General features: G+C 28.9%; 2 protein-coding genes and 1 non-coding gene across 3 annotated transcripts; all 3 read left to right on the top strand.

Moving 5' to 3' along the window:
* Positions 1–1,901: 1,901 nt before the first annotated feature.
* Positions 1,902–1,973, top strand: Trnah-gug (transfer RNA histidin (anticodon GUG)). Its single transcript has one exon. It is a non-coding gene; the product is annotated as a tRNA-His (tRNA).
* A 5,830-nt stretch (positions 1,974–7,803) lies between these two features.
* On the top strand, positions 7,804–18,716 carry LOC149885574 (rho GTPase-activating protein 44-like). Its single transcript, XM_090093031.1, has 19 exons — positions 7,804–7,937; positions 8,194–8,267; positions 8,363–8,402; positions 8,530–8,631; positions 9,006–9,082; positions 9,301–9,412; positions 9,695–9,771; positions 9,845–10,034; positions 10,327–10,408; positions 10,867–10,994; positions 11,175–11,222; positions 11,695–11,758; positions 12,586–12,667; positions 12,855–12,935; positions 13,922–14,038; positions 14,247–14,326; positions 14,461–14,620; positions 14,737–14,918; positions 18,255–18,716. Exons 2-19 carry the CDS (start codon positions 8,215–8,217, stop codon positions 18,533–18,535), a joined length of 1,956 nt encoding a protein of 651 aa, XP_089949157.1. The 5' UTR covers positions 7,804–7,937; positions 8,194–8,214; the 3' UTR covers positions 18,536–18,716.
* Positions 18,717–19,692: 976 nt separating this feature from the next.
* On the top strand, positions 19,693–23,315 carry LOC149885573 (52 kDa repressor of the inhibitor of the protein kinase-like). Its single transcript, XM_090093030.1, has 2 exons — positions 19,693–20,062; positions 20,305–23,315. The coding sequence occupies exon 2, from the start codon at positions 20,713–20,715 to the stop codon at positions 23,311–23,313; it is 2,601 nt and encodes an 866-aa protein (XP_089949156.1). The 5' UTR covers positions 19,693–20,062; positions 20,305–20,712; the 3' UTR covers positions 23,314–23,315.
* Positions 23,316–23,377: the final 62 nt, after the last annotated feature.

Raw genomic sequence — 23,377 nt, 5'->3', positions numbered from 1 at the left:
CAACAGCAAATCACTTTTGAAAACTTAAAACTAAATTTAATTTTTCAGTGGACGGTCCGTGATGATAACTGTTACTAGGGGCCGTGTACATATTACTTAACACACAAAAAATGAAACAATTTAACCCAACCCCTACCCTTTGTAGCACTATGCAACATTGCCATTGACCATTTTACTAACATTGACCTATAAGCATTCCTTCTAGAAAAGATTATTAAACTCTGTGTGACAACCAACCCATATTAAGCCAAGGGTCACACAGGGTAAGCCAAAATTGGTTTCATTTAAGAAAGTTTTTATCATAGTGACCACATTTGGATAATTTGCTTTTATTCAAAGTTGGGCTTTTAATTAAATGACAACTGAATCACAAAACAAAAACTTCGAAAATGGAGTTTAAAATCCACTTAAAAACTCAGTTTTGTTTCTGATCCTCCAATTTCAAATATTTGCCTCGTTTTGACTGCGCCACTGAAAGGAATTGAATAAAAGCAATTCAAAATGTATGAAGTGTAAGAACCAGCCTCGGTCTCCTTAAAACTCTATGACATCGGCGTTACAAATGAGATTTTGCTAGAGCTTTAGATTTATTATCAGTTTTAGTAACGATAATAAAAAATAAAGAAATTCACAGCATAGTTTATATCAAATTTTACAACAATATCTGTAACAATTAAGCAAAAAAGCCACCATTCATGTTCAAAATGCCTCAGTCTCTCTTACTTGAATCTCAGATGCTTTTAGAATTGGAAACAAAATGAAATTGTGGTAGTAAATGGTTGGTCTGTATAAGGAATAGCTGATTCCAAAGCTGGAGCAGGAGCATGTGATTTTTTTGCCGAGCTACAAGGAAATTATTTCGCTGCTGCACTTGAACCCAATTTTTCCAATATTACCTACAGGATAGGGCGAGTTATTGATTAATAGCTGGTGGTGATTTCGTGGTTGATAACAAGATAATTTATATTACACATATTATTGTAATTTATATTAACACATATTATGTATATGTATTACCATAGAATTGCACTTATATGATGATAATGATAATATAAGTATTTATATTTGACGATAAAAATAACAATATCTAGGCATTTATAGTGTTTAGTTAATTTTGTCAACACAATATTTACTTATTTTGGTATCTAATTCACGATTTTTGCATAAACAACTTTGATTTAACAAATTTTCAACAATAGCAGTGTACTGCTGCTGAAATTTAACAAACGTGGTGGTCAATCAGTTATTTCAGACTCCAAGAATACATCTTTGGTTAAAAAGCCTGGTGACGAAAAATGTGTAGTCACATTTTGATCCTTGTTCGTCATTCATCGTTTTATTAGAATAACTTTTCGAAGATGGCGGAGCATTGTTCATTTACACGGGGTTCTCCTTTTTTCTTGGAAAAATAAAACTGTGCGGAATAAATGCCCCAACTACTTAGTGTAACAATAAAGATCGTATTTTTACCAAGCTCTGCGCTTGTTCAGCAACAAACCTGATATTTGCCACAATTTGCTAACACTCTAGTATAAAAGGATGGGGATTTTAGTAATTTTGGTCCTTCCCCTCTCATGATCCAATCTTTAAAAACGCGTCGTTTCCATCTAATAGAACGTTTCTACTAGTGTTAACTTATTTTAAACTAAATTAGAATTGTACTGAATAAGATTTTATTTTTAAAACATCAAAAGCAGCCAGATAAACAAAAAAAAAAAAAAATTCTTTAAGTAAAATATTTAAATGTTAAAAAATATTTAAGTAAATATTTTATTATACTATTTCTAATACAATTTGTTTTAATCAGAGAGGTTTTCAAATAATCTATTTTCTTATTTTTTTTCCGTTTAGAACGCATAAAAATTAAAATAACTTTTAAATAATTTTTCTTAAAATTGTCAGCCGTGATCGTATAGTGGTTAGTACATTGCGTTGTGGCCGCAATAACCCAGGTTCGAATCCTGGTCACGGCATATTTTAGAACAACTTTTTTAAAGGTTGAAAATCAAGAAACACGATGAAAATCAAGAAACACTATGAATTTAGCAGAAATAAAGAAATTCAAAATAGTCTTTAAGGATTAATAAAACACTCTTTAAAACAAATTTGTTCAACCAAAAAACCTAGTAGGGTAGGTTAGGGTGAAACAGGCTAGCAGTAACAGTATCGAAAACAGTGAAACTGATTAATCTCGAAAAGGGACTTTCCGGAATAACATCGAAATTGAGAATAACATGGAAATTGTAAAAAAAGGAATTGTATCGAAAATCTGAAAAACAGAATAATCTCGAAATTGTGAAAAAAGGAACAATATCGAAAAGGGACTCCATTGTAGATATGCTAACTTCGTGTAAAGTTGATGCGATATTTAGGTGAAAAGTTGATGCGATATTTAGGTGAAAAGTTGATGCGATATTTAGGTGAAAAGTTGATGCGATATTTAGGTAAAAATTTAGGAAATATTCATCGAACTCTTAAATAAGTTTCTTATTGAAAAGTAACTTAGTATTAGAAGTTTCTTAAGATTTCCCTCTTTGTACTAGTTTTTTATAAAAAAAAAAAAAAAAAAAGAGTGTGATCAGCAAATCATATTTTCAATGTTAATCATTAAAACAAGTTTTCGATCTTATTCCGCTTTTATTGTTTTCGATATTGTTCCGCATTTGTGAATTTCGATATAAAAACTTTTCGATATTAATCTGAAAATCAAATTTTCTATCTTAATCATTAAAATGGGTTTCGGTCAGTTAGTTTTCGATATTGATCATTTTTTCGACCAGTTAATTTTCGATACTATTATGCTTTCCCGGTGAAACAATCTAAATATCTCGAACTTTTTAAAGAATATTAAAAAAGCTCATGAAGCCTTGATTTTAAACCTAATTAAAAAGATTTTCTGGTAAACTAAGATCACCGAAGGGATTCAGAGACAAGTGGTTAAATCAATTAGAAAATTCCTTGGATTGGAGCAGCATTTAGAAAACGCTAAGAAGTTCTTAGGATTTTTCAAATGCTGTTCCAATCCAAGATATTTTCAATTTTTGACCCATTTTGACACCTTTCAAACCTCCCCCCTCCCTCCCCACTTGTAACAAGTCGTAATATTTTATTATATAAAAACCATTAAGTAGATTTCTAAATGAAATACAGAGATAAACTTTAGCTATCTCTTTTATTCGGCATCTGTCCTTGGTGAGTTTAAGTGTTCACCCAACGCATGAATTAACATGGAAAGTTTGTCTTTGGAATGAAATAAACGTCTGAATTCATCTTGCTCAATCCAACCAACGTGGTCCCGTTTTTCTCAATCAAACTAATTACCATAAGCTCAGACCGACGATGCGCTGCTAACCGAACTGGCTTTTGTCTTATTAGATGCTGCTCAGGATTTAAAGCACCAGATGACGTCGATTGTAGACAAACAGTAAAATGCTTCTTCACCAGCAATTAGATGCAAAACACGTACAGCTGCGATTCTAAAGAAGAAATTGCACCGATAGGCAGAAGAGATTGTAGGGTAAGACCTTATACACCACGGCCAGTTGAGACAATATCATCAAACTTTATAGCTCATCCAACAAAAAGAGATGAGAACTTGTGTTTTTTGTGGTCCATTGCTTTTGAAACTTGAAGCTTCCTTATCCGGCAATAGTGAGAGAAGAATTGATGGTGTTAGAAAATGATCAGGTATGAGGGTGAAGTAGGATCCTCTCGGTTATTTACAGCACCTCCGACTTTCGCCTTGACTGTATAAAAAAAATACTGACTTTTTCGCACATGATGTGCATACCACCATAACAACAAATTAAACTAAGCTTCCCCAATGCAAATAATGCATCCTAACCAATTGAAAACAATATTATTTTATAAAGAAAGTTGAAAAGGGCTGTAGAAAAAGTCCACTTTACTATTTCAGAGTACCACTAACATTTTGTAGATAATTTTTTATGGGTGAAGTCGGTACTAGGAGCAGACAACGAATACTACTAATTTAAAGGATTTATAGTTCTGATCTTGTCAGGAAAAAAATATTTAATGTTAGTTTAACATAGTACTGTTCTTACCACTCATTTATATTTTTGTTTATTTCTACCTTTTTGATCTAATAAACAAAATTAATTTGTTGTTGTGGAACAACACTGCGCTTCAACGGTATAAAATCCCGTCCATTATTATTATTGTTTTATGCGATAAGATTTTTTAATTAAAATATTTTTGTTATCATTTAATTGTTAAAATAAGTTTAAAGATTAAAATATTGTTATTATTATTATCATTTACAATATCATTATTCTTATTTTTATCTTTTAGTAAGTATAATATTACTGTGAATGTGATTATATATGTTACTTTTGGTTATATTGAGTACAATTCTATATTATTTACTGGGTGTGCTTAGCACATGTTTATATACATACATAAATATATATTATATGTGTGTGTGTGTGTGAGTGTGTGTAATTTGATGCAACTAATTTATTTCCAGAACTTATAGTAAAATAAATAATAGCGCTTTTAAAAATTTTTTATTCTTCTAAACACACACAAAAAGTTATAACGAAGTTAGTTTCTGAAGAAGCTTTTGTCATAGATTTTGACGATAGTGATGTTGATAGCGATAATAATAGTGATCTTGAGAATATAAATATATAAAAGGATTTGTGCATGTACAGTGATTTTACTTGCTCAGAATCAGAGTTTAGTGTAGATGAATGTTCTGATGATGAAAGTATCAATAATAAAATGACTTCAGCAAATAAATTTCTTAATCATGTACATTACACAAACAAAGTCGTTATAGGCAGTGTGGAAATGGTTTTACTTTTATTCAATGTGTGAAATGGTAGATAAGCCTGTGTTTTTTAAAATAAAGAAATTTTTTAAATGAGTTTCATGGAGTCAACCAATAATTTTTAATGTTTTAATCCACTACCAGTTATTTTTTGTTGTTTGTCAGCATCCCCCTTTGACTGTTGTTAACATCCCTCTTTGACTGTTTTGTTATTTTAATTTTATTACTGTTTTAACAAATGTTGTGTAGAATTAACATTGCTAAAACTCAAAAATGTTTGTTTATTAAAAATACCCAGGGGGCGGGCAGTATTGTTCTATTACAACAAATTCAAATGACATCTTCACATTATTATTTTTTTTTTTATATATGTCATATTGGCATAAATGAGGTTCAAAAAAACAAAGTTTTGATTTTTTTTAGTTATGGGAAAATAATTGGAGCATCAAAGGGTTAAAGGCTTTTAAAAATAGTAATCAAATAACAAAGTAATATACAATATAATTACCAAATATAGGTTAGTATATGCCTAACATGTGTAAATTAATGTGTAACTCTAAATTGGCTTTTAGAAATAATTTCGTTTGGTAGAATGAGAATGGAATTCTGCACAAATTTTATTCAACAATATTCAATATTCATTTTTATTCACGTAAACTCAGCAATAGAGCTTGCATTTCCAGTATTTTTGGTCGAAGAATTTTAAAGTCATTTGATTTTTCTACGAAAAATAATATCACTAAGTAACAAATTATTATCTTTCCTTCTTCTTTTTGGTACCACTTTTTCAATACCTGTGGTGTCCAGGAAAAACCTTTCTCCATGCTCACTTACGTCACTCAATACAATTGTCAAATCAGTTTCATTAAAAGCTAGATTCAGATCCCTCGCTGCAAAATGTTATCAAAAAGTTTGTTAACATTGTATTCATTGAAAGTTGTCATTCACTGTATTGATTTAACTTCTGATGTGTATATCGAAATGTCATTAACACTTTCTGCTTTTACTCGATGAAGCTAAAAAATTTTCTAAAAAGTATTTTACTTACTAAGTATTTTATTAGATGTTTGGAAGCTTAACATTAAGATTAGTAAAATTACTTTCCGAAAAAGAAATCCAACAGGTTGAGAGACTATTCAAAGTAAAAAAAGCGATTGCAATTTTTAAATAATAACAAGAAAAAAGTCAAAAAAATGCAGCATATTTTGAAAGATTCTGAAAATAGATTAATTTCTGAGGACTTTTGGAAAGTCCTTGAATTTCTAAAAAATACCTGCAGTTTAATTTTTATTTCGTTTTTTTTCGAAATACAAATATTTCGAAATATTTTGATGGTAAAATTTCGTTTCGGCAATTCAGAGTTATAATCGTTTCGTTTCAAAAATCCTGATTTTTCAATTTTTCAAAAGCCAAAGTCCCTGAGATTAGGAAAAAGTGACTTTTTTGTGTTTTTCTTTTTTAAATGAAATATTAATCAAACATAAATATGTTTAAATATATAATAATACTTGTATTAAATATATATAAATATGTTTGATTGTTTTTGTTTTGTTTGTTTTTTTAAAAATTCGACTACAGCAATTAATACACTAATGTAGAAAAGCGAACAGTGAATGATATAAACTTCACTATTCGTTTACTGAATGTTATAAACTTCTTTATGATTTTGTTTTGATTATAAAAACATTAACTTAAAAATTTATATTACGATTAAAACTATAAGCCCATAATCCATACACTCCTTACGAATGCCTAAAATAAACTAGTCGGCTATATTTATTTTTCATGAGTAAATTTTAAAAAACGGACCAGCCGTAATTACTAATATTTGCAGACATATCGTTATTACTATATACTCGTAAGTTCGTGATATATTCATGGATTCGTATATGCATTTGTATGATATTTATCAATATATTAATATATGATATAAGATATTATAATCTTTATTGCTTTTTTTTATCCTGTGTTTGTATGTATACACAAGAAAATGCAACATAACAAAACCACTTGCTATAATCCACAGAAATATTATCAACAGTGGATGGAATATGATGGATTTAATGGTTGTATCTGCCTTAATGTTTACATCTAGTGTATGATAAAGATTCAAAAAAGAACAAAGAGAAGTTTTACCACGGAAAAACGAAGAAACATTAAGGACAAAAAACGTTACAGCAAAGGTTTAGAAATTCAATATTAAAGAGAGCTTCAACAGAATTTTAAAATAAACTGATTGGACGAATGTTGTGTTAAATAAGAAATGTTTATTTTATTAAAATGAACGCCAAAATAAGAAAGTAACTTGTAAAATTTCCACGAAAATGTCAGTCAAAATGAGATACATTACTCAATTATTGATGTTACAGCTTTAATTTAAATAAAAAAAAAGATAATAGCTGAACACTGTTAAAACGGAAATAAGCATAAATCAATAATAAAAATCAACTCTCTGAATAAAGGTTTAGATAAAATAGAACAACAAGTAAAGAATATCGAAAACAAACAAAATCTCCTTAATGTATTAACGCCTTTCATCAATGTAAGGTTTAAAATGGAGGAATTTGAAAGTTTTTCTTACTAAAGTTTCGTCAATCTTTAAGGTTTTTTTTTTTTTTTTTTCAGCTAAGAAAAAGAATGCATTAGTAATAAAAAAAAAAAAAACTGAATTAAAAAAAAAAAAAAGAATTATTAAAATGATAAAATCAGCTTTTTTTATGGTTTCTTTGGTTAGTCCTTATGTAATTTACATTTTAATATACTCTTAGTCAGCTCATATTTGACCGGTCACGACCAGTTTTCTGCAGGTGGCTCTTTCAAAATCGGTGGTTATTGAACTCTGATTACAACATTTGAATTTTCGATATATTAATTTAATTCAAACAAGAAATATTCTGGTCTAGTTTTTCGTCATCAATTAAATTGTAACATCACTTGAAAAATAAGGAAAACATTAATTTCTGATTTTAATTAAAAACGTAAAAATAAAAAGGTTGCGGTTTTTAAGACCTTAGGATCTTGTCTAGATGTATATTCAATTAGGCACAACACTAACACCGCAAATAATACAAAACCTGTTATTGTGTCTGGAGGACTCAAAAGCGATTTGTTAATAAATAAGAATAAGGAATAATTTTTCTGAAAGGTAAAGATTGGTGAATGGTGAAGAAAATTATGACTAATAATAGTAACTTTTGCTCTCTACATTTATTTAACTCCATACACGTTGAGATTATAGCTGTAGAAATTCTATCTATCTATCTATCTATCTATCTATCTATCTATCCATCTATATATATATATATATATATATATATATATATATATATATATATATATATATATATATATATATATATATATATATATATATATATATATATAAGCATACATACACATAGTAATACAATGAATTTGACAACATGAAAAAGCAGTTTTATCGAGTTAGGCAACTTGCAGACCAACGGGTTGGGAGGTATATAATCTTGTTATTTCCATAACTTTGAATAATTATTTCTAATCCATATTTTTGAGGTTTGCATATTTTTTAAATATTTGACAAAAATTTAGAGCTGAAAAGACTGATCTTCTTACAGAAGATCTGCAGCATGTAAGTGTTATTAAGTACATGTTAATCTATTAACAAAGTAATCACTTTCCTTTTAAAGTTTTCAAAATTATAATTATGTTTTGTGTGATATATTGTAATTTTTTTTTTATTGTTGTTGAATATTCAGGTTGAGAAAGCAATTGACAAAATCAAACTTGCTTGTGCCAATACTAATAAAAAATTACTAACATGCATGCAGGGTATTGGACCTGATTTAGACAAAAAAAAAGTAAGTCAATGTGCCTGTAGAAAGGTTTATTAGAAAGATTAGATGTTGTACCACTTGCAAAATACTCTTTTTTAAATTTATGATTATATTTTCTTATTCTGTGTTTTATCTCGTCACATTTCTATTCTTCCTACATAGGTTACATGTTGAGAAATAGTATTTTAAAGCACAAGTATATCGTTAACTTTAAGTAATAATTAAATTATAGTTGTGCAAGTGTTTCCATTTGAAAATTTGTTCAATTTGTTTATATGTAAAATTTCAATTTTGTCTAAATTCAATGGTTTATTTGAGTTTAAAAATCAAGATTTTTTTAGACTCATATTAAATCTGTGTGAGTTCTCTGACTTTATTATTTATCTCAACCACCATAGAAAAAGTTAAATCAACTTCAACTGGGTTTAACAATGGTAGAAAGTGCAGAAACTCTTGGTGAAGGCTCTTTATTAAGGTAAGTTTTGTTAAACAAGTACATTTTTTAAAATTTTTTTATTTAAGTGTATTTAACAAAATTTTCATCAAACAATATCATTAACTACATCTTTTAATAAATAAAGTTTGATGTAAAATCTATCTTGAAAGAGTTTTTATAAAAATGTTAATGGTGATAAACTACAATAAGCAGAATAGTTTAAATTTAAAATATTTTGCTATGTTATGCATTATTAGCATAGTGCTAGCCTCAGCAGGAGAAGCCCAAACAGCTTTGGCTGGAGAATTGGCTTCTTGTGAGGCTGAGATTGATAGTCAAGTTCTTGCTCCTTTACAGAAAATTCTAGAGGTTAGTGTTTGTTTTTTCTACAGGTTAGTGTTTGATTGATTTTTTTGTCTTTTTTTTTTTCCTCTCTTTTTTTTGATATTTGATTTTAAACCCAAAACAAATAATCTTTGAGACTTACTACTGACAAAAAAAAACCTCACAATAAAACCTTTACTTATATTTCTAATTAGTTAACTAATTAAATACAAAATTAAAATAATACACAAGTTAAGAAATAACCTTGAAAATCTATTAAATGATTGCTCATGTAATCAGTCTTTTTTTGTTTGTTTGTTTTTTTAGGTTGATGGTCCAAACATCGTGTCTACTAAGAAGAAACTTGCCAAAGCTTGTTTAGACATGGATGCTAGTAAAACAAGGTTTCACATGTGACACTTATTTTTTGTAGTGTTTTGAAATGTTAAGAAGTTAATCAGTTAAAATATATTTTAGATGGTTGAATGCAATCAAACTTACGCATAATGCAAAAGCAAATATAAATGAAGCTATGGCTAAAGCTGAACTTTTAAAAGAGGAGCTAGAAGAATCAACTTTGCTTTTTCAAAACCTTCAAGATAGTTTAGCTACTGAAATGTTTAATTTTGTTGCCGGGGAACAAAGCTATGCTCAAGCTATTGTCCAGGTTACTTTTTTTTGTTTATTAAAATAATATTGCAGAAAGACTTTTTCCCCTCTATTTTTGCTATGATGCAATTATTTCAGCCAAATTACTTGTGATTTCATTTTCATTTTTGCTGTAATTTGATGGAATATTTTTAATTTTTTTCTTATACTTATATAAAACGCCATTAATTTTTTCCTTTATGATTGCTATGATACACAAACCTAAAGTTAATTGCAAAAGTTTGCAGGAATTATTCTTAGTAATTATTATTAAGCTTGTTAAGTGGTTTCATTGTTAAAGGTTTGTTCAGCTTTTAGAATCACAAATGCGTTATCATGAAGCATCTCTTAAAATACTTCAACAGTGTATTCCCAATATCAACCAGCAGCTAGGTGAGATAAATAGATAAAGATTTTAGAGTTTCTACATTAAAACTAGTAACAATTGTATCTTGGAACAATACACAATTTTTGGTGCTGCTAGCAAATTGTAAGCTGGTACAGATCACCTCTCAATTTCTAGATAAATATTTTATAAATTATTTTTTATTGAATGTTATGATAAAAAATAGTATTTAAAGCCAAGTTAAAATGTGAGGAAATATGTTAAAATTATATTTACTCTTATTCTTATTTGGCTTTCTTCCTTGAAAATTACAGATGAAAATTTTTAAAGATGAAATAGTTTTAAATATTAAAAAAATTTTTTTTCTCTGTATTTTAAATTAACTCTTAAGATTTTTTCTTCGTTTTAAAAAAAGTTTTAAATATTAAAAAAATTTTTTTTTTTCAATTTTTTTTTATCTAAAGCTTTGATATTCTTACCTTTTTTTTATACTTTTTTTTAAAAGATTTATCCATATACAGACCAGTATTTGGGTGTCCTTTGGAAACTCATTTGAAAGTAACTGAGCGAGAGATTGCCGTTGTAATTGAAGAATGTATTCTATTTTTGTTGGATTCAGGAATGAATGTAGAAGTAAGTTTTTAACATTACAAGAAAAAATTTGTAGCACAAATTTTAAAAAATGCGTTTGAAAGGCATATTTAAAAAAAACTTTTTTTCAAACATGATGCCAACTTAGATTTGTTTTATAGTGGTCATTCAAAGTGCCATAAGATATTGTTGAACAACTGTTAATTGCTAACTTTTTTGAAGGGTTTATTCAGACTGGCAGGAAGTGTTTCAAAAGTAAAGAAACTTAAGGTGGGTTATGTACATATATCATTACACCATATGTACATCTATCATACACCATATATATATATATCAGTAATGTTTTCTTTGTTGGGTTACTATTATTGTGTAATATTTGTAGTTAACCTTCACTCAAAAAATAAAATCTTAGTTGGTTGACATTTCCCCTATTCCAAGGATTGACTAAAGTTTTTAAATTGTGGGTTTCTTACTATTCTCTGTAACCTTTCTTTTTTACTGTATATCTGTAACCTTCTTTGGATCTTTGTATGTCTTGTATGGAAGATAAATGCTAAATATTTAAATATGCAAGTGATGTAAATATATTATATATAAACATGCATGTAATATAAATATATTATATATAAATAGTCCTAAAAGCTATTTAGTGTGCAGCATTTTTACTGATTACCAAATATTCTAAATTACTAAGCCAAAATCTTTTGCCTTACTCTAAAATGTTTTTTTCATTCTTTTACAGGCAACATTTGATGCAGGTGTTGGGGGCTTAGATGATTTTCTTTTTGAAGTACATGTTGTAACAGGTTACAATTATATCTTTGCATTTGTTTAATGTTACTATTTCTATGGTTGTGTTTATGTTGTGTCTGTGTATAACCAGGTTCTAACCTAAAAAGATAATTCAGTGTTACATAATGCCAAATAGCGTAATACATTAATCAATTCAATTAAGTTTTATAACCCATACAAATATACAACCAGTTTTTCTATTTAACTCACTTTGCTCAAATTTTTTAAACTACCATTTTAGAATGTTTTATCATTAGATATTTTTACAGTTTTAGAAATTTTTTGTTAGTTTATTATAAATTAGTTGTGAATATAGAGTACTAAATAACTATACTCTAACTATGTTTTAACATAAAAAGCATTCACTTATATCTTTAAAAATTTATTCCGAGCATGATTTATCTTGCTATGGATTTTTTTCCAAATTGTTTTTATGAGGCAACTACTAATAAGTGTTATAAAATATCTCGGCTCATATTTATCATTGCTGTAAACATGTTTCATAAGTTTATAGCAATGTATTTTAATTGAACCTGAATAAAAAATGAAATGGAAATTGAATTCTTTTTAGAAATTTTAAGGTCTTACAGTTTACTTAAATGGTTTAAATTAGAATCTGATGTTTGCATAAATTTGCATATTTATTAATATAATTAGCAATGTATTGAACCTGAATAAAAAAAATTAAATGAAAATTGAATTCTTTTTAGAATTTTTTTTAAAAAAAAATTCTGTGTGATTTACAGTTTATTTAAATGCTTTAGAGTCTGATGTTTTGATGATGAAATCAGTGAAAGATTTTAATAAAGTTACTCATTTTTGTTAACAATTTGCTTTTCAGCTGCATTAAAGTTATATTTGCGAGAGTTACCTGAACCGCTACTAACCTTTAAACTTTATGATGAGTGGATAAATGCAACCAAGTAAAGTCATACTATTTGTTAATAATATCTTTGTTCACTTTTTGTAATTACTGTTTGCTTGATCAGTCATTAAACTTTTCTTTCTGTTTCTTAAAATAGTAATTACTGTCCAATTAGCTTTTCTTACTCCAAAAACTTTCTTGAAAAAGTTGCAAAAGAAAAATAATTTCAACAATTTATTTTCCAGCATAAGAGATCATGATCAAAAACTGCAAGCTCTTTGGGTACTTTTGCAGCAGCTACCTGCAGCCAATAAAAACAACTTAAGGTAAGCTTTTTTTATTTTATTTTAAACAGAAATAATTTTTTAGTCAATAAACAAATTAAAGGCATTTTCTCAGGTATATGTTTGTCAGTTCTTTTAAATAAAATTTTAACCTCTAGCATAAAAAGGAATGATAGAGGTTAAAATTTAATTTAAAAGAAATGACAAACTCTTTTTCATTTTTCTTTTTTTTTTTATTATCATTTCAAAAAGTTTGAGCTGTACTTTTGATGGATTGTATCATTCTTGTTATTCTTATTAGAAATAGTAAATTCTGTTCTGCAGAATATTACTGAGTTAACTCATCAACTTATCTATAATGTGTTTATAATTGTTACAAAGTTTAAGAAAAATTAATATTTCAGATTTATCTTCTAAATATAATATTCTCAAATTCATAAATGTTAGTTATTAAAAAAATAGTAGTAATTAAACTACTTTTAAATATAAAAAAATTGCAAAGAATCCTATCAAAAAATAGGGTTTGCAGTAAAAGTTTTATTTTGAATAATGGTTGAACAACAGCACTGATTTGAGTCTACAAGCAGTGCATACCTTTCAGATGGTATAGTATACCATGCCAATTTCATATCCTCCCACAATTCAGTTGTTGTAGTTGGTTTCTTTTTAAAATTTTTTTTTTTTTTTTTAAAAAGAAAATTATCATAAGAACTGAGTTAGTTTTTCAACAAAAAAAAGTAATATTTACAGAAACTGTTATTTGAAAATGAACTGTGTTAATGAATGCCAAAAGACATTTTATTATCCTTTTTAACGAATAAGAACAATCCATGACATGTCAGCATGTGAAAATGGCACAAATATCTTTTTAACAATCAAAAAAATCTGGTTTATTGTTTCAGTTTAAGGAAGTTTGTGGAATCCACAAATTCCTAGAAATAAGTAATTTAACTATATTCTTCTGTGAATAATATTTTACCTATTTCTCTATAATTTTTCTAAAAAAAATTTTTTTCTCAAATTATTAGATACTTGATATGCTTCTTAGCAAAGTTAGCTGAAAATTCTGAGGTCAACAAGATGAGTTCAAGCAACATTGCCATTGTAATAGGACCTAACTTGCTATGGAACAATCTTGAAGGAGGGTAAGGATTTTACTCAGAATTATGTTATAACGAATTTCTCTTTTCTTCTTATCAATGTGTCCATGTTAAGAAATGTGATGATACTAATTGATGCTGGTATAGCTGGTTGTTTGATCAAATAAACTTCAAAACATGTTATCTGACCAATTTATTTGACCATTTGATGATCCTGAATATTTACAATTGAACTTTATCTACAAAACTTTAGTGTTACAATTCACCATACATCTAACTTGTCACAGATTACAGAGTTACTTATTGATAATTGTACCTGGTTTTTCCCTGAAGGTAACTAGTTTAACTTTCATTTGTCTGTATTAAGAAATGACCAGATTGTTTTAAAAGTTTTTTAAAAAAAAATTAAACTTTAATGCTTTGAAATTTTAATTTTTTTTGTTAAAAAAAAGATATTTATATTTAAGGATGTGATTTTACTCGACATCAAACAGCCGATGATAAACTTGAAGCATTGAATAACAGGTATGCATCAGATAGTGAAGCTTCTGTTACTTGTAGTGTGTCCAATGACCTTTCCAAAAGAATTGGTACACAAAGAAAGGATAGTGTTCCAGAAATCCATAAGTATGAAAATACTTTTTTTTGTTAAGTTTTACCAAAAAAAAACCTTTTACATGGTCTGGTTTTTATCAAAGGTGTAATTTGATTCTGTTATTTTTTTGTTTTGTTTTGTTTTTTAGTCATGTGGCTTCTATGCAAGGCTACTACAATCCTTTAGCTGCACAATTTGATACGGATCTTGAGAAGTTAGAATTAGCATCAAGTAACGATGATAAATCTTCACCTGCAACAATCCCTTCACCGTCAACAATTCCTTCATCATCAACGATCCCTTCATTCAACAAAAGCCTTAGTGTAAATGGTAAGCCCTTCAATAAAAAATGTCTTACTATTTAGAAAGATTTAGTTAATTATGATAATTACACAATAACCTTGTACATTTGGGATAACTATGCATTATTATTACATTTATGTCCTTTATATTTTTAACTCACATAAGGCCCAAGATGGCTATAACCCCAACTTGATGTTCTGGAGAAACCCTCTGGAGGGAGTGATATATACACACCCCTGATATCAAAAATGCAAAAACTGAAATGAAAATTTTTTCAGAGAAAAAAAATCATTTTTAAAATTCTCATTTTATTACACATCTGTAAATGAGAGCTTCTTATATTTTGCATTTTTTACAGTATTAGTAATGAATTTCTAAAAATGAATTCTGAAATCATTCTTTGATCTGATAATAGACACATGACATGAAATTTTTCAGTCCATAATGCATCTTTCTAACAGCAATCACTGGACAAACACAAATGAACATAAAATTTATGTAGGATATTTCTGCTATTTCTGTTGCCATTTACAAATGTTTACTGTTATAGTCCACAACACAGAGTTGTAGCCATTTCTCATATTCAGGATGGCTGTTTGCTCTTTTGCATTGCTCCCAGTGAATATGAAAGCTGTGATGCAGAGATTTGGTTGCTTGTTCACTGAACTTACCAAGAGGCTCTTTTCGTTTTTCAATGAAGTGTGCCATGTGATAGAACACAGCATGAACTTTAGGAATCACGCTCAACCCTTTCCAAGTCTGTAAATGAGCTCTTAAATTCAGTAATTCTTTGGGAATAGATCTCATCAAGAGATGTTCCGAAACAGGAAGAAATAACTTTTCCAAATTTTTTTAGTGTGTCAATCATGCCAAAAAATTGCAAAGCACAATTCTGTTCAGCAAGTCTTTGAAGTGCATCAATTTTTTTCAGTAGTTTGTGGTAGCCATTTCTTGCAAAATGACCTCCATAAAAAGGCTGGATTTTTATGTTAGGTGTGGTAGGCCATTCTTCTGCTTTTGATCACCTGTCTTTCAATGCTTTGTAGAGGAGGTTCACCACACTCAGAAGAAGACATAGTTCTATGGGTGGAATCAAGTCAAGCATAAGTTCACTACTTGACTTAGAGATAAGGGGCTCATAAACTACATTTTTGAAATCTTTCGCTTTTTTCAGGTCTTTTCCAACAGCTTTGAAAGCTTCAAAGCAATTTCGAAGTGATTCAAATGTACAAAGATTTCCACAATTTTCCAAGTTTTGCAAGTCAGTGTCACACCATGTGCATGGGTGACTAATTGCATATGACTGCAAACTACAGAGAATATTTGCCAATTTCAAATCATATGATACCACAAATGGAACATTTTCAAGACAGATCAAGGTCAAAAGTTTCTTGAGTCTCATAAGTTTCTAATACATCTTCAGCAACTGCAACAAGAAGTTGTCGTTTCACACTACTGTCTGCAGTTTGGCAAGTCAAGGTCTTTTTGCTGGGTGGGTATGGAATAGGACTATTTGTATTGAGCTCTTGAATGCCTAGACTGCTTTTGATAAAACCACCACCATTATCCAACCCCAGCTTGACAAGATGTTCTAAGTTTATTTGGCTCTGTGTCTAGATCACATTTTGAATCTCTTTAAGATTCTTGCAGCGTTCAACAATTTGTTGCCTTGTTTTTCTTTTGATCCAGAGAAATATCAATTGCACTCTGAGAAAAATAATTGGTAAGTTGACTTCCAAGTTGCATAAACTTTGCTCTATAATTTGGTTCAACAATTGGAAATTTTATAACTTGTTTCAGAGTGGTGGCAAGTTTTTTTAATGTCTGAATTAGATAACCCTGTGTTTGCTGTCAGCTTTGGCTTACTATCAAAAAGGTTTTTTGAGCAAGAAGGACCTAGAATTACGTTGAAGTATTTTTGTAATAAATGGTGGACATATTTAAAATATTATTTGTATTTTCTAAAACTAAGGGTTTGAAATAATAAATAATAAATAAATAATTCTTTTATTTCCAATTTTAAAACAAATAGCTTGTATTGAAGCAAAAATAAAATGTTTTCTATTTTTCTTAAACCTATCTCATAAAATATTGCAGAATAATGTTAGCTTAAAACATTACCTTGTGTAAGAAGAAGAGGTCTACCACCTTTTGCCTGTGTGACTCTGATAGTGCTGTGTGGTGAAGTATCTTTAGAAGTGATAACTAAGGATGCAATTTGTTCACCTACTGTGGGGTCTGTTGAAGCAAGTTGGAGCATGTTTTCTCTGAAGGTATATTGAGTGCAATTGTGTGTCAATCCTTTTCTGATTACTGTCAAGCAAAATGAGCATTGTCTTTCAACTTTAGCAGGTTGAGAACTGTTCAAATTTTCCAAGGGGTGTTTTTCATTTAGCTTTGTATGGCCAATTTTGCAGATCAGGCAATCACAAATCTAACCCCTTGTAGTAGGGTGAATAATTATTGTGGAAAATTGAAAAAGAGTTGAAAGTCTGATATTCCCTTAATTGTGCTTTCTTTGAAGACTAATTCTGCAACTGTCACAAATGCCTTCAGGCACTCTTGCATCATGAAAGTTAATTTGACATGAATACTGCTCTTTGATTCTTTCAATCAGAAATGGTGTAAGACTGCGAGTACACTTTTTTATATAAAGCATACACACACTCTTCCTGCAGTCTTCATGTGATTTAATTGGATTTGGCATTTTCAAACTAGCGAGTTTTGTTGTCACTTGATGTGCAAACTGAATGAGCAACAGCGGTTTCCCAGAAATTCGATAAAAACACAATTTTAAAAATTCTACTAACCACTGCAACAAAAATACTTATGGTTGATATAGATTAAAGTTCTATTTGAGAGATTTGATGGAAATTACTTATGCTATAAAAATGCAAAAATAAGTTGTGATTTATTCAATTTGTGTAATTAAATGAAAATTTAAAAAAAAAAAAATTTTTGCAGACAAAAAACTTCATAAGTCATATTTCTATAATCAAATCAAAGGTGAAATTTTATAATTCATAGAAAGAATTACTTATACTGTAATAAATGCAAAGTATATGAGGCTATCATTTTAAAAATTATTTTTTTTTCTCAGGCAAATTAATTTTTGCATTTTTGATATCAGGGGTGTGTATATATCACTCCCTTCAGAGGGTTTCTCCGGAACATCAAGTTGGGGTTACAGCGTTCTCGGGCCATATGTGGACTACATTTCCGTTGCTGTTTTTTTTTTTTTTTTTACTAAAACAGTCATTGTTTACAATAATGGCTAACAGTGTTTACATCTACTTTATATCTCACTCAAAGTATTTATAATATAAAATGATGTGTAGTCATGTTTCTCTTCGATTTTTTCAGCAATAAACGAAGATAAAGGACATCGTCGTTTACCGAGTAACTCTGGTGCGGCTCCTCGTCGTCCGGCTCCTCCAGTTCCTTCTGCTCCAAAAAAGGTGCCGTCTGATGGTCCTCCAAAACACAAACCACCTGATATACCTCCTCTTTCCCCTAATTTGCGTACTCTGTCATTAAAATCTAAACCGGAAACACAGTCTGACATTCAATCGAAGCCTACGCTTTCCAATCTTGCCGAACGTCATAATTTGGAGGATAAAATGGATAATGTTCAAATCGAATAAGGCTCGAGTTGATTTTATCTACGCACTTCATTTGTATTCTACACAATAATTATATATAACGCAAATATTTTGCTTATCATTTTATTTTTGAACGTTTTTTGGTGTAGACCTAATCAGTAGCATCATATGATTCAAAACCTATTTCAACTCAATTCATTTTCTCAATTCATCAGTTTTTATGAATAAGCAAGTCTAAGTTAAATATAAAAAAAACGATTCAATCTATTCTTTTTTTTCTTTTTTGCACTAAACAAGTTATGTAAATATCTTCTTTTTAAGTTGCGTGAAAAATGTTCGGTTTACTGGGGCTTTTTTTTTCGGTTTTTGTTTGCTAATTTGAATTATCTTTAATACTAGAAACGGCGGGAGATGATCTGCGTTTATAGAGGTTTATTTTTTTCTCTTAATATTATTTGATAGAGTTTGTATAGGCAAAATTTTACAAAACGATAAAATATTGTAGCTAGCTTTTACTATGTAACGTAGCTTTATTTTTATAAACAATTTGCTGTTCTTTCTATTTTTTGTTTCGAAATCATTTCAGGGGCGTGTCTAGGGGATGTCTGCTACGTCGCTGGACATACCCAAAATATGAATATATATATATTTTTTCACAACTTCAATATTTTGTTGAATAAATATGATGCGTCGGTAGATAAAAGCAAACAGAGCGAATAATTATAGCAAACTAAAGCAATAATTAAGCAAACTATACAAGGTAAATTGTTCGAGCGGATGGTAAGAAGTTATTAATCCGGGATAACAGTTAGATTTATGGTTTGGTATTTTATTATAGTGCTTGTCAAATCGAGAACGGTCTAAAGTTTATTTAAAAAAAACGATTTATATATTTAAACGGAGGTTATTTTAATTTTTGAGTTAAACAAATGAATAAGAAACTTGAATGGACATACCTTTTTTTATTAAGTTACAAAGTACTTCATTTTTTAAATATTTTCTTTTATTAATTAAAAAAAAATAAAAGTTATTATTTCTTAGAAAACAAATTTTGGACTTCCCCTTCCTATCACACCCTGAGTAAAGTTTTGATCAAATTCTATTGATATTTATTATTAGGAGGAGAATACTATAATTAACAACAAGCATATATTAAAATATATCAATCGACATCCCCAATTATTTTATACAAAGCTGTGTATCTTTTTAATTAATTGCATTTTGATCAATATAAAAAGATAGAAAGGGTTTTAAACATTATAAATTAAATTCGGACTTCCCTTGATACATACACCCTGTTTGGTATGTGTTTATAAAACATTTCTTAAACTTAAAATTTAAACAGTTTAATTATTTGCTTAAAATGTTGACTAATTCTCAAGTTCAAATAGCTCTCCAAACAAAATGCCAATCGGAGTTAGTCCATTGGAAAGAAAGATTGGAAAAAAATATTTCTTGTTTTAAAGACAAACATCCAAATATGAATGTTGTAGAAAACATTAGAGGTTTAGACACCTTTTTACCAAAGACTTTTTCAGAAAAACATTGTGGCAATTTCATTTGTTTAAGGTAGAAATATTGATTTCGTTTCAGTGATTTTTTTTTTATTGTAAAGCTTTCTTTTATTATTTTTAAGCTTTCTTATTATTATTGTTAAGCTTTTTTTATTGAACATTTATAAATTTATCTTTATATTAAATCCAATGTAAAAATAGCAATAATGAACTAGTTTTCTTACAAAAATATTTTTTATTGAAAACATTGCAATTGAAAAATGTAATTGTATAACTATGTTTTTATGTGCATATCAGGTCTCAATCAACTGGAAACTGTCTGTACAGTTCTATCTCATTAGTCATCACTGGGAATAATTCTGTAGTAAATGATTTAAGATTATTGACATCAATCGAGCTTTTCTTAAATGCAGACTTCTACTCAAACCATCCATCTTTTCAATCTGTTTTTTGTAACAATAGAAATGTTTTTCCTTGTTTAAAAAACATTCTGTCGTTGTCAGTATCAAAAAATTCTTTAGATACAAGGAAGGCAGAGAGTTAGTACAAGAAGAAGCTGTTCATAATTGCAACGATAAAAACTGGTCCTCTTTCCTTTGTGTTCTTGGATTATCAAGCATATGTGGAAAAAAAATAGAATGTCTTTACCCAGATAATGGCCTTACTAAGTACAAACTATTATTTGGCCAAATTATTTATCCCCGTATGACCTCTTTTGAAAATTACGAGTCTTTATATCTTCTTTTTTGTTGTGAAAGTTTTTCAAATGATTTTTCTGTCCCTTTTCAACACAATCATTATGTTCCATTAGTACTAAAAAACAATTTGAAACGTAAAGCTTCCAATGAAAGTAACAGGATGTTACAGGCTAAAATTACTTTTCATAACAAATCCAAAGATCATGATGACCTTATGGAATCTAATTTAAAAAATAAATCTTTGCATCTTTGCAACCAAATACCAATACCTAGTTTTAGTAAAGTAACTCAATCTATACCATTTTCTATCCCTTCCTATAATTATGATATTGGTTATTTGGTTTCTAATTATGCTAGTTATTCCAGTGTTGCTAAAACTTTAAGTAATTCTGAAGTTCAACATTTAGTTCAATCTGTGTTTGTACCTTGTAAAACATTTACTTTTCCTAAAAATTCAAATGGACGTAGCTTTCAACTTGCATGGATAAATAAATTTCCATGGCTTACTTATTCAAAGATATTTGATGGTGCTTTCTGTTTGCCATGTGTACTTTTTGGTCACAGCTTTCCTTCAGAATGTACTATAGTAGAAAGGCTATTCAGTAAACCATTCAACTACTGGAATGATGCTTCTGCTCACTTTAAGAAACATGTATTTGGAAAAAATAATAATAATCTAACCTGCAGAAACAAAGGATTGCATGTTAAAACTGCTGAAGTTTTGTTTTTTTTATCATCATTTTGGTCTTTTAAAGCAGAGCCAATTGATATAACCTCTCAAAAAATAATTCAATCACAGATTTCTGAAAATCGTAGATTGTTGTTACCAATTATTGAAACAATTATTCTATGTGGCCGCCTTGGTCTTCCTTTAAGAGGTCATCGAGATAATTCAAAATTTCATCCTGGTAGAAGCAAATCTCCTAGTCCTACTGCAGGAAATTTCATCGAACTACTTCATTTTCGTGTCAAAGCTGGCGATAAAATTCTTGAAGATCATTTAAAATATCATCAAAAAAATGCATCTTACATATCAAATACATCTCAAAATGAGCTGATAAAATGTTGCGGAGAAGTAGTTACCGACAAAATAATAGAAGAAATCAAAAAGTCTCAATATTTTTCTATTATTGCTGATGAAGCTTCAGACAGTTCAAATAAAGAGCAACTTTCTTTGGTTATTAGATTTGTTGATTCTAATTTAGACATAAAGGAAGAATTTGTTAAATTTATACATTGTTCAAATGGTGTTACTGGCGAAGGTTTATTTAGTGTTTTACTAAAAAGTTTGTCTGTTCTTTACTTGGATATTATAAATTGTAGAGGACAATCTTATGATGGTGCTGGAGCAATGGCTGGACATACTAAAGGGTTGTCTGCTCGTATTTTAAATTTGAATGAAAAAGCTATTTTTACTCATTGTTACAGCCACAGACTTAATTTAGCTATTTGTGCATCATGCAATGTGCAGTCTATCAGGAACCTTTTAGCTCATGTAAAAGAGGTATCATACTTTTTTAATCTTTCTCCAACCAGGCAACAAAAATTAGAAGAGCATATTGATAAAATTACTCCATTAGCTTCCAAAAAAAAGTTAAAAGATGATTGTAGAACACGTTGGATTGATAAAGTTCATGGCATGGATACTTTTCAAGAGCTTTTTATACCTGTGGTCTCCTGTCTTGAAGAAATGTCCTTAAATATCAATAAAACATTTAATCATACAACATCTACTTCTGCTTCCTCTTTACTGAAGTTAATAACAGGTTTTGATTTTATTGTTGCACTTTGTATAACAAGAAATGTTTTTGATGTAACTCTTCCAGTTACACGATTGTTGCAGGCAAAAAGTAATGATATTTATAATGGTTTGAATCTTATCCAGGCATTAAAAGATGCTGTGTCTTCTCTTAGAAATATAGTTGATGAACACCATCAAATATGCTATGAACAAGCATTAAAAATTGCATCCAAGATAAATGTTATAGAAGAAAAGCCTAGAACTTCATTTATTTCAAAAAACAGAGCTGATACTCCTTTTGAATCTGTCTCTCATTATTTTAAATTGGTTATCACTATTCCTTTGTTAGACCATCTGAGTACTGAGTTAAACACAAGGTTTAATGATACAACTTTAAAGTGTTATAAAGCACTTGTCTTAGTTCCTTCAAAAATGATTGCAGAAGTTCAGTGTTCTAGTGATACTAATTGGAAATATCATGTCATATCTTTCAGTGACTTTTATATAACAGACTTACCAAATCCACTCGCTTTATTAGGTGAGCTTAAACTGTGGGAAGTATATTGGGTAAATTTTAAAAATGAGCTTCCGTCTAATATTACCGAAACATTAAAAGCAATAAATTTTCCTGGCTTTGAAAACATTAAGATTTGTCTTAAGTTACTTGCTACCTTACCCTTAACTTCATGTGAATGTGAGCGAACGTTTTCTTCACTTCGACGTCTAAAAGATTATAAAAGAAGCACAATGGTAGAGGACCGCCTAAATGGTTTAGCTTTAATGAATATTCACACAGAGATACCTATAGATGTTGAAAAAGTCATAAATAAGTTTGCTATAAATAATCGTAGGTTGTGTTTTAAATAAAATTTTAATAAAAATATAATAAAATAAAATAATTAAAAAAATATATAACAAAAATATAATATAT

This window comes from Hydra viridissima, unplaced genomic scaffold, assembly GCF_058129835.1.
Source record: "Hydra viridissima isolate aposymbiotic clone 2 unplaced genomic scaffold, HvirCarnegie_v1 scaffold_7, whole genome shotgun sequence".
Lineage (NCBI taxonomy): Eukaryota > Metazoa > Cnidaria > Hydrozoa > Anthoathecata > Hydridae > Hydra > Hydra viridissima.
Note: the sequence above shows the minus strand (reverse complement) of the source record. Positions and strands in the feature narration are given on the sequence as shown.

Bases quoted from the DNA above. Each gene is read 5' to 3' on its own strand.
- LOC149885573 (XM_090093030.1), top strand. From the start codon at position 20,713: ATGACCTCTTTTGAAAATTACGAGTCTTTATATCTTCTTTTTTGTTGT.
- LOC149885574 (XM_090093031.1), top strand. From the start codon at position 8,215: ATGAAAAAGCAGTTTTATCGAGTTAGGCAACTTGCAGACCAACGGGTT. The intron at 8,268-8,362 runs GTATATAATCTT...ACAAAAATTTAG, and splicing joins GCAGACCAACGGGTTGGGAG to AGCTGAAAAGACTGATCTTC. The intron at 9,772-9,844 runs GTTTCACATGTG...AATATATTTTAG, and splicing joins ATGGATGCTAGTAAAACAAG to ATGGTTGAATGCAATCAAAC.